This window comes from Scomber scombrus, chromosome 5 (genome assembly GCF_963691925.1).
Source record: "Scomber scombrus chromosome 5, fScoSco1.1, whole genome shotgun sequence".
In the NCBI taxonomy this organism is placed as follows: Eukaryota; Metazoa; Chordata; class Actinopteri; order Scombriformes; family Scombridae; genus Scomber; species Scomber scombrus.
This window is the reverse complement of record NC_084974.1, coordinates 14063744-14075228: the sequence shown is the minus strand read 5'-3', so window position 1 is coordinate 14075228 and position 11485 is coordinate 14063744. Positions and strand designations below refer to the sequence as shown.

The window sequence follows — 11485 nt, the reverse complement described above, 5'->3', positions numbered from 1 at the left end:
ATGTGTCCGACAGTAAGGGTTTCATGTCTCGCCGTCAGTGGGGGGTTTATGGCTGGACGTGGCGATGATTGGTGCGTGACGTGACGGAGATACTCTGACTGGAAAATAGTCTGGCGGAGAAACTGAGCTTCAAACTTTGCAGAGATATGGTATGCTGCTTTTACATAAATCTCGTTTGTCTCGTTAATGGTAGTATTTCACCTGAATTGAACGGCACCCTGTGTGAAAGCTTCTTTTTTCATGAATGCATTTGTTCCCGACAGTATGGATTTATTAACACCTGTTTGAAATCGCTGGTAGTTGAAAAGTTTGGCGAGGAGACGTGGGTCAAGCTCAGGTAAAAGAAAACCTTTTTTTACATTCTTGATTTTTTTTTTTTTTTAAATCACTGCAGATTACTTTGCGTAAGAATTGGTAAAATATTAAACATCTTACGTAAAAACGCAGCATTTCTGTGCCAGTATTGCTTTTTTTTCTTTTTAAAATGCCTCCAAAAATAACTATCATCATCATGTACAGGGATGAAGCTGGGGTCCAGGACACGTTCCTCACATATGAAAGCTATAAAGATGAAATTACCATGCAGTTAGTAGCAGAAGCCTGCAAGCTGCTGGGTAAATCCTGCCCTATTGTAGTGATTAATATAAATATAAAGATAATTAAAAATACCAATTTTCAAAATGAAATCATTACTGTATATACAGTGATTATACTGTTTTTGTGTTTTTGGCAGGAGTGAAGCCAGAAGTTGTCTTGAGGCAGTTCGGAGAATACTTCTTTGAGTTTTGCAAACGCTCTGGCTATGACCGCATGCTGCGGACTCTGGGAGGAAACTTGTTTGAATTCACTGAGAATTTGGATGCACTTCACAGCTACCTCGCCCTCTCTTACAAGGTGCCTGCTCCCATGCCTGTTAACTGTGCCTTATATTTCTCCTGCTTCGCCTGTATTGTTCTTGCTATGAGTAGAAAAAGGTTGTATTGCTGATTGTTGGATGTCTGCAGGAAATGAATGCACCATCATTTCGGGTGGAGAGGAACCCTGATGGTACAATGTTTCTCCACTATTACTCAGACCGCAGAGGGCTCTGCCACATTGTTCCTGGTAATACAAACATGTAGTAAAACACCACTTGTATAATTGTCATAAATACACCAGTTGAGTCAAGTAACAACAATATCTCCTACAGGTATTATTGGAGCTGTTGCTAAAGACTTTTTCGACAGTGAGATAACAATGGAAATTGTTAACCAGCTGGAGGAGCTGGAAAGAACTGGGAAGAAAGAGCATGTGGTTTTTTTGGTAACACAGTGGCCAGCTACTGAAGCCAGGTCCAGCAGTAAAACTGGGACTTTTCCAAGGACCCAATCCATCCAAACTTTGGCTAACAGACGTAATGCTCTGATCTGGACGAAAGAGGTTTTTATTAATAATCATAATAATAATAATGATGATCTGTGAGACAGGCTGTTAATGTAAAAAAAAAAATTATCCTGTAAAGCTACTTTTTCCAAAAAGACATACTTCATTGAAATGTTTTCTTTCTCTGTGAGCAATCTGTGGGAAATATATACCATGCCAATAAACAAATTCTGACTGTCCTCTCTGTGTCTCCAGCCCCTCCATCAAAAGAGATCCAGTGTAAGCTTCTCTATTCGCAGGAGTCACTGGGAAGCAATTAGAGGGCTGGTCCGTCTTGGGAAAGGTACAGCTCACACACACACAACCCTCAGAGCAACAGGTTCATCCAGGAGTCAGACGCTTCATGACACATCATAATTCTAAAGTTTTGTGCTTTGTACCCATGACAGCCAAAAGCTGTCACTATTTGTTTCACCACTCAGGCAAACTGTTGAGGGGCTTTGAGCCAGTGTATCCTGTGGCCCTTAACATTGATCTGAAGACTTTCTGCCATGCTTTCCCATTCCATATAGTCTTCGATGAGCAGGTACAAAAGATGAAATTCATATTACAAATAGTGTATTAGCAGGGCTTTGCATATCTGTAGAAAATAATTCAGTCAAATTAACTGGAGTTATCCTGGTGGGGTCTGAGGCAGCTGGTGGTGCACCAGGCTGGGGTGAATCTCCAGAGGATCGTCCCTGTGCTCCAGAATATGAGCATCCACCTGGACCAGTACTTCAACATAGTACATCCTGAAGTCACCTTCACCATCTCGAGCATCAGGAAGTTCATCAACAGCCACTTTGTTCTGCAGACGCACAGAGACATGTTGCCTGTGGCGTGGAACGACAGACCAATGCTGCAATTAAGAGGTAAAGGACAAACAAATCTGACTCTACTGTCTACTGTAACCAGATGGATGCACTATTCATGTTTTCTCCTCACAGGTCAGATGATCTGGATGCCCTCTCTCAACTGTTTGTTCTATCAAGCCTCTCCTCTCCTGAGAAGTCTTCAGGAGCTGGAGGAGCGAGACATGCACATTTCTGACATCGCCCCCCATGACGTCACCCGCGACCTCATCCTGCTCAATCAGCAGCGACTGGCTGAGATGGAGCTGTCCAGTCAGTTGGAGAGGAAGAAGGAGGAGCTCCGCCTCCTGTCCCAACATCTGGAGGAGGAGAGGAGAAAGACGGAGAACTTGCTGTACGCCATGTTGCCCAAGCATGTAGCCAACCAGTTGAAAGAGGGCAAGACAGTAGAAGCAGGTTAATGGCATACAAAGACTAAATATCGAGTAATCAGAGAGTTTGTGTTTATAACTCTTTCTTATGACTTCTGTGTGATTATGTGTTTGTTTACCCTGCAGGAGAATTCAAAGAGTGTACCATCCTGTTCAGTGACGTAGTGACCTTCACTAATATCTGTTCCATGTGTGAACCCATCCAAATAGTCCTCATGCTTAACTCCATGTACCTCCGATTTGACCGACTCACAACTGTGCATACTGTTTACAAGGTATACACAACAGATTTGACCCTTTTCATGTTAAGGAAACAAACATTTGTACATTATTTGTTGTTGTTGTTGTTGTTGTTGTTGTTTTTTATTTCAGCTACAGGAATTTATTTTTTGAATCATTTGATCTGACTAAACTTGTCAATCTCCTGTATAATTGGAAACCTCAAAACTGTATCTGTTTGGTGTTTCCCAGGTTGAGACCATAGGGGATGCCTACATGGTGGTAGGTGGGGTTCCCATACCAGTCTCTAGCCATGCCGAGAGGGTCGCCAACTTTGCCCTCGGTATGATTTTGGCTTCCAGAGAGGTCATTAACCCTGTGACAGGAGGGCCCATTCAGGTACTGGAGTGCTTTTGCTACATTTATGAAGTATACTCTACCAATCAAAAGTTAGAGTTAGAACATGTCAATTTTGTCTCAATACTACTGAAATATAAGCATAGAACAAATAAACAATTGGACATAAAAAAGAAAAAGAAATCATAATACCATCTGTTTAACCATTTTTAAAAATGTATACATACATTACATGATACTTTTTTAACTCATCATAGTAACCACCTTTTGTATATATAACAGCCAAATACACATCCTTTGTACAAATTAAGTCAAATATTGTTCAGAAAGTTTTTTATCAGCACTGCAAATATGTTGCACTTTTTGCTCTCACCCTTCTGTCCAGTTTATCCCAAATTAGACACAGTCTGGAGGTACAGTATGTTTTGGATCATTATTTTGCTTGAGGATGAACCCCTGTCCAACGAGACAGGGGTTCATCCAATAACCATTGGACCAGTAGTGTTTGTGTTGATATTTTGCAGTGTAAAAGATTGAGGCCAATTTGATATATTCATAAGTTAATTTACATGGCAATTCTTTAGTTCTCTTCTGCTCTTAAACAGCATCTGTTACATGGCTTCTTGTATTTAGATCCGTGTGGGTCTCCACAGTGTTGCTGTATTGGCAGGTGTAGTTGGGGAGAAGATGCCTCGCTACTGTCTGTTTGGAGACACTGTCAACACTGCCTCTCGCATGGAGAGTCACTGCCTTCCCGACAAGATCCATCTGAGCCCGACTGTCTACGAGTGAGGACATAAACATTTATGCATGAAAACAAATGAATTGACACACACATTCGAACATATCCTATGAACCCTGGCATGTTGTGTTACTGGTTAACTCCTTTTATTTCCACATCCTCTCTTATCCATGTTTCTCAGTGCTCTGAAGAATAAAGGCTTTGTTATCCAGAAAAGAGGTGAGATCGAGGTGAAGGGGAAAGGCAGGATGACCACTTACTTTCTTGAAAGGAACCTTGGAGTCAGTGAGCAGCAGATCATGGGTCTCTCAGACTTGGAGGCTGGGGTTGGACAGCAGAACAGTAAGATGAGCTTCCAGCCAGGGATCCAACGACCAGGTCTGTTTGCTTACAAATCCTAATTCTATTGATTTACTCTTTGTCCTTAAACTTAGCAACATAGACTTTTAATTTGCAATGTTGTCCAGTTTTTATCAGCTGTACATGATCCCTCTCTTTCCCTCTCTCACTCACTTTTTCCTTCTGACATAGCTATTCAGCGGCAGCGCAGGGATGACCTTTGCTTGATCCCAATGAAATATGGAGACAGCCTGAGTGAACACCCGCCGACATCACATATGTCTGATCCCCAGACCTGCCCACCTATCAAACCCCGGGACTCAGAAAGCTACGGAAGCCTGCACACCGACGATCAGTTAGAGGATGCAACTCTCGACCAGTTAAAAGATGCAGAGGAATTTGGCAAACCTGCTGTCAAAAACACACAGGAAAATGTAGATGGATTAGACAGCGACAGCCATGTGGTCACTGAGGAACAACACTCAATCACTACTGCTGTGGAAGCCAACTGTCATAGCAAACACAACAGAACCAGCATATGTGTGGTCTTGTGAGCTGGGAATAGGATGTATAAAAGATTTATCAACCAAGGTGCCATGCATTTAAGTTGCTTTGCTCCTGAAAACACTCATTGAGAACACTGTGTAATATTAGCCAGCAGAAGTATCTGCATTGTGAGTACACTGCAGTGTGTATGTCTCCTTTGTGTTAATGTGTCATACTTTTAGTGCCGCAGATCAAATGTTATGAAATGGATAAATTTGCATGTATCTGTTACTAAATAATATATGTGTCAATGATTTACTCCTAATAAATCGTAAGAGTTTACTTACAATGTAATCTGATTCAGTTAAGAAGTGAAGGATCATCACAATCAGCCTTGTTTACCCGTTCCATTTAAACCAGAAAAATTGCAACATCCAGTTAATGCTAAACTGGTTTGCACTCAGGGTCTTTTGAAGTTAATTTGCAAGCATAAGCAATTTAGCTGATGCTCTCCTTGGTGCGCAGGCTAATACAAAAACACTGAGATTGCATTAATACAGCAAATGTGAACTTCAAAGGAGGACTTTTTACTAAAGCTGCTTTTTACTAGTTGGATATGTTTTCATGATGCAAAATACAGCTGTATTATCAACACTTAAATGTCATAAATGTTACTCTTGATTTTTTACATTTTATTTAAATTTCCCCACAAAGAGGACAACAGTGAAAAATAAGGATTAAAAACAAATGTGCACCTTAAAATGTGCCTAGACAGTTAATAAACACTGTATATATCACAGGCAATAGCTTACAATGACTGTTTAATATGCCTTACTTTAATTTTCACAGTAGTATGCAAACACTGGTTTATTTATAAGGGGCCTTTGATAAATTAAAGCAAATTATTCAAATAAAAAAAAAACACTCTTTAGGAATACTGTCAAGAAACAGGTAATGTGTTTAAACACACCCACTGGCCATATCTCAGTTTACAATGAGAAAAAGAACAACGATGAATAAATAATAAGTCTAACGTTGCTCACGAGGCCTGAGTCAGTGACCACAATTGTCCATAAAAGGGCCGTCACCTGCAGGTGTTCGTCTCGTTCCAAAACAACACCCTAGGTTGAGAGAGAAGTTCAGACACCTGATCCTCCCTGCAGAGGGGCCAGCGTCTCATCACTGTTGACCAGGGGCCTGGATTGCCATGGCTGGATGAAAACAACACCTGTAACCAGAGTCTTCTGTTTGTGTGGTCAGGTGTGATAAAATCGGTCTCTTGGCTCACTCACTAAGAGCCCAATCTATACTGACCTAGATGAAGAGGTAAACCTGTTTCAGGCCACAAGTGCCTCATTTTGTGTCTGTGTTTTGTCTAGTGGCCACATCCAGAGCTTTTAAAAGTCCTTCCTCTGCTTCTCTCAAGAATCGGTTTCAGTGATGGATGCCAGCTCAGTGATTTTAAGCTTCTCCTGGGGCTTAGTGAGAACTGGCCGGTTGGTGTAAATGTCATCCACAGGTAAAAGGAATGTGACAGTTTTTACCTTGGCCCTGGAGGGTCAAAGAAATCAGAAGAGTGTTATAACCTCAAAGGTCAAAGGTCAAGCCTAACATTAACAATGCTTACATATCAAGCATGCATGGTAGGCCTGTCTGTACCTGTTTTTGTGTACATATTCCTGCAGGGAATGCCTGTTGGTAACCTTTCCTACTTCTCCTTTGGTGGAGTTAGCAAAGATGCCATTCCCATGCTGGATTTCTTCATGTAATCTTCCCCATCCAGAGTCAGTGTACCGCGCCCTGTCAGTCATTCCTTCAATCATGTTCACCCCAGACAGGTTGGAGCTTATAGAGTACCTTCGGACAGTCATGACGGTGTTCTCTGTGAAATAACAATGACATGACACATTGGAATGCAGTTTTAAATAGAGGGAAAACTCTGAGATTTTCTATATATGCTAACGTTCACTGAATGCGTTGTCTTCTTGTCCTTTCTCATATTTTGTTGCTGAGATGTGAGTTTCTGTTAAAACACTGTGTCAAACATTAAAGGGGCACTCCACCAATTTTATACATGGAGCTCAGTTTACTTTGCCTGTGAAAACTCGCTTGAGATTTCAAATTTCTCACAGGAAGCCTATAAAACAAACTGGGGATACTGAGGGATTTAAAAAGCGCATGCATTCAACTGGCAGTGAGGGCTTGAGAAAAAGAAGGATCCAGTGGTTTTTGAACTACTGTTGCTTTTATATATTCACCATTTTTTTAGATGTCTCTTGTGTGCTCCTATAACCTCATGGATGCTGTTTTAATAGTGTAGTGGGAAAATGATTTCCTTCTTTCTTTCTTTTTTTGAGTGAGATGGTTTTCTTAAAGCCATCTCACTTTACAGCAGACAGTAGCCAATGCAATAAATCTCTTTCACAGGTGCTGCAGGAATGTGTCTTATAACTTTGATGATGTCCAACAAAATAAAACCACAGACTTGAACGCAACCACTTTTCCATCTTACCCTTGTACTGTCTCTCCAGGACTGGCGCAGACGCATTTCGTCTCAGGTTCACATAAGGGTTTTCCTCCGTTCCCGGTCGCTGCTCTGCTCCTGAAGACCCCGTGCTTGCTTCCCCTGTCTCGGCCCCATATGACCGCTGACCGTAGTCTCCGCGAAGTTCTTGGTTCTCCGCCTCCAGCTTCTTGATCTCGTCGCGCATCTCCATGATGACCTGCGCCAGGCTGCGGGTGCTCTCCATGGTGCTGCTGCTCCGCTGCCAGTACCACGGCTTCCCGAAAACTGGCGGAGAGTTGTGCAGCATGAGCTCACCGTGCCTCTGGGGTTTTAACATGTTCCTCCGGGGTCTTTTTGAGGTTGTCCTGCTGTGTGTCTGTCTGTGTTGTTTGTGGCTTTCAATCTCAGTCCAGATCTTGTTCTGGGGAGATTATGTCGCCTTTCACCACTTATACAGCTGAAAGGGCTCCGGTGATCAGCCAGCAGCACACAAAGGATGTTTTATTAATCAGCTCTGGCGTCCAGTTTCAGGAAAACTAAGCAGGGGTCGGAAATGAAATGTGCACTGCACCTAAGCTTGAATGGCGTGAGACCTACTAAACCTGCATGATCACTGAAATATAAGGTTTTGAAATATTTCTGGCCCTACAACAAGTGTAACAACTTCAAGTTTTAGCTCAAGAAACGATAAGGGCAATCAGATTTGTTTTGGCACCTCATTCCTCTTCCTGTAATTTACATGTCTCTGTTGGGATTACAATATCCTCCCTCTAAAATATTCATTCAATCTGTCAGCAAAGGTAAATCTAGGAAGGAGCCTGAAAAAGGCCATCTTTCAGTATTTATTTATCTTCTGGTTGTGATACAGGGGATCATTTTTATAAGTTAGATTATTAAAAAGAAGGTAAAATTGTATAAAATGTATATTAATGTAGTTAAAACTTTCATGTATTTAATAGGAGCCTATGTACAGTGAGGTTTTGTTCATTTCACTCAAAAGCCAGAGATGGAGAGACGTGGGTTGGTTGGCCTCTATTTTCAGCCTATTAAAAAACGGTGTTTTGAATATGCATGTTGCTTCATCAAGACAGTGGTCAGGAGGTCAGCCCAATGATGACAGACAGTCTTTGGGGGAAAAAACAACATGAAAACAAAACAGGCGTTTGATAAATAATAACAGAAGGAATCACTGTGTTAGACATCAAATGCAGGCGGGAGGCACACAAAGGAGAAAATTACAGATAATTACACTCATTTGGGCTTCCACAGCTGGAATTGTATGGTCAGGTGCTGCGATGGAGCTCGCGTGGCCACAGGTTGTACCTGTTATGAATGGACCAGACAATCATTGAGTGCACCTGTAGCTAAGCTGCTCTGACTCCAACATGAAGTAAGGTTTAACACTGAACACATACTGTACAGTAATACAAACAAAGTCATAAATATTGTACATTTGAGATATTGTAGCTACAGCGTAACCAGGTTTTTTCGTCTGTGACCTGGACTGAATGCTGCTGGCTCAGAGCAACCTGACCCCCCTAATATAAAGTCTAGGCCACTGCGAGGGAGACAGTCACATATAAGCCGGTCTGTAGAGGAGAGAAACCCAATCAGCCCCCTCTTTCTGCTTCACAAAATAGGCTACAGGGAGGGAGGGGTGGAGATGAGAGAGATGAGACTGATGTAGAGAGAAATACTGATGGGCAGGAAGGAAAAGGAGTTTGTTATGGAAGAGATAGGAGGTCAGTGAAACTCAATCTGCACCTCAGGTGTGCAACCACTGAGAGAGAGAGTGGAGAGACAGAGATATAAATGTGTTCAGCTGTCTTGTGTCAGGCAGAAATGAAGTCGGACAAGTCACAGAAACAGAGGACTGCATGCTGTCTTTTACCACCAGCTGTGTGTTCAGGGCCACTTAACCTGCTTGTATGTGCAGTGCCCCAACCTCAGGCTTAGCATCAATAAGTAAACAACCACTCTGTCGCTCTCTCTCAGCATGGACAGTAATTATACTTAACTATTGGAAAATACTGACACCGGATCTCATGGAAAACTGCTGCATGTCAGAGCACATGCTACATTTTAATGTCATTTCACTTTCAGTCACTTAAGGCATTCTCAATTTTTATTATGACCATTTCTGTCTGTATGAATGATTTAATCTGCTGTGGTCATTACATGCACACTCTCTGGGTTTCTTATCTGATAAAGCACACAGACCAGTAAGATGACATCACATTCAGTTTTGAAATGTTTCATGCTGAAGAACTGATGAAGGGACTTGAAGACAATCCCAATAATAGAGTTACAGTGGCAAACAGGCCATGAACATTGATACTACAAAAAAACATATAACCAAGAGTTATTTTAGGTATAGCAGCTACACACAAAATACTACACCTAAAGTCTCCCTCCACTCAACTACACTCAAGAATGTGTGTTGCTTATTTTCTTCAGATGGAGGTTTTCACATTCATCTACTGAAGGCAGAAAGTTTCTCTAAGTTCAAATTAAATCTGAGTTTAATAAGTGTACTTATGAGCATGATTTGTGACATCCCTACTTGTGTGGATGCCATTTGTGGTCCAATATTCAAATCAGAGAAATCTAGTGGGAAAACTTGAAAATGTTCTGGTATCCAGCAATTAAACATTTGAAATTAGTTATATTTGCATAAGATTAGATACAGCATTTTTCAATAAGGGAAAGAATTAGATTACATTTTAAGAATTTTTAACAAGGGAATTTTGTGGTTAAAAACTATTTTTATATGCATTTAAAAATATGTAGAGGGTGTTGATGTGACACACGCCCATACACTAACAAAATAGTAGACGATCTATTGTCATTATAATGAAACCCTGAGTCAAAATGAAAACACAAAGCACTATAAGAAAACAACTGCAGAGCAAACACAACAATCAGAAACAGACGGACCAACCTACAGACAGACAGAGAAGTCAGTGTAAGAGCCTCTGGGCTCCATCACACACAAAGCTGCCCCCCTCCAATTTGAAAAATAAATCAATGATCCAAAAACAAAGCATTATTGCTTTCAGAGTCTTTCAGTAGTAGTTCTGCCTAAATTATAAAATGACTGAAAAAATGTTGAAACCTATAATACTTTACATGTTTACATTTTTATTTGTCTGGCATTCGTCCATTACTTGAAAAATGTTTTTAAACATCCAAAACTTTGCAAAATGTATATAATACTAATCTAGCAAACAAAATTAAGATTTCAAGGTAGAAACATAACAGCACTGAACCTGTGACATATGGAAGAGGGAGATAATATGACCTATAGCCCGGCAGCTTTCTTCTGGTCAGAAACAGCCATGACCTCTTTCATGTGGCTGCTTTGAAGTAGAGTCTTTTCATCTTTTCGACTGGCCTTTAAGGAAAGGATCCTTGTATATATTAAGTAAATCAAGGGACATTTACTTGTCGAAGAAAATATGATAGCAGACAATCTTAAGTACAATTTAGGACTTGCACTTTCCTGGATTGGTTCAATACATGACAAATGGTGGTTTAATGGTTGTATTAGCCTTCTGTCATAAAACCGTTAAAGTCTTTAATATGGTGTAAAGAAGGGAAACAATACAGTTTAATTGGAAGCTGACACATTTAAAATTCACACAGCCATTGTGCATTATCGTCTGCACTATGAACCAAGGCTAAATGGATTTTCTTATTCATTGTTTCGGTCTGAGCTTTGCTCATTGCACATTTCTATTTCACACATTTCCATCTACTGTGCAATAAGAAGAACCTCACAATTACCCGTAATTAGCTGCTGTCTGGTCTCAGGCTCAGTGAATAGACAGGATATGAAGGTCTGGAGAGCACAGCTGCAGCCAAGGCACAGTTTCATTTCAAAAAGCTATTTTACTTCTTCAGAATGATTGGAAACCTGGGCTAATACGATTAGCATTCTGATTGAAATGTAGAAAGGAAAGTGTCAATGAACAAGTGTATAGCTATAGTAAGAGGATATGTGATCTGAAGCTAAGATGCAAAGTCCAACAATGATGGTGCAGGTGAGAAAATTTCGAGGTACAGTCTGGAGTAGTACAGTAAAGAGGAAATTATTAATAAAATGCAATCATGACTTTTGGACATTAACAAATTTTTATTTAAATGTTATACATAAAACTTTAGTTTTTGTTCTTTTTTTGAATTCAGC

At 40.7% G+C, this 11485-nt stretch overlaps 1 protein-coding gene across 1 annotated transcript; it reads left to right on the top strand.

Moving 5' to 3' along the window:
- On the top strand, nt 1–4858 carry LOC133980579 (guanylate cyclase soluble subunit beta-2-like). Its single transcript, XM_062419337.1, has 15 exons — nt 1–12; nt 264–337; nt 520–614; nt 734–894; nt 1005–1104; nt 1190–1419; nt 1618–1705; nt 1845–1948; nt 2060–2276; nt 2352–2672; nt 2774–2922; nt 3119–3265; nt 3857–4011; nt 4147–4343; nt 4497–4858. Exons 1-15 carry the CDS (start codon nt 1–3, stop codon nt 4856–4858), a joined length of 2412 nt encoding a protein of 803 aa, XP_062275321.1.
- Nucleotides 4859–11485: the final 6627 nt, after the last annotated feature.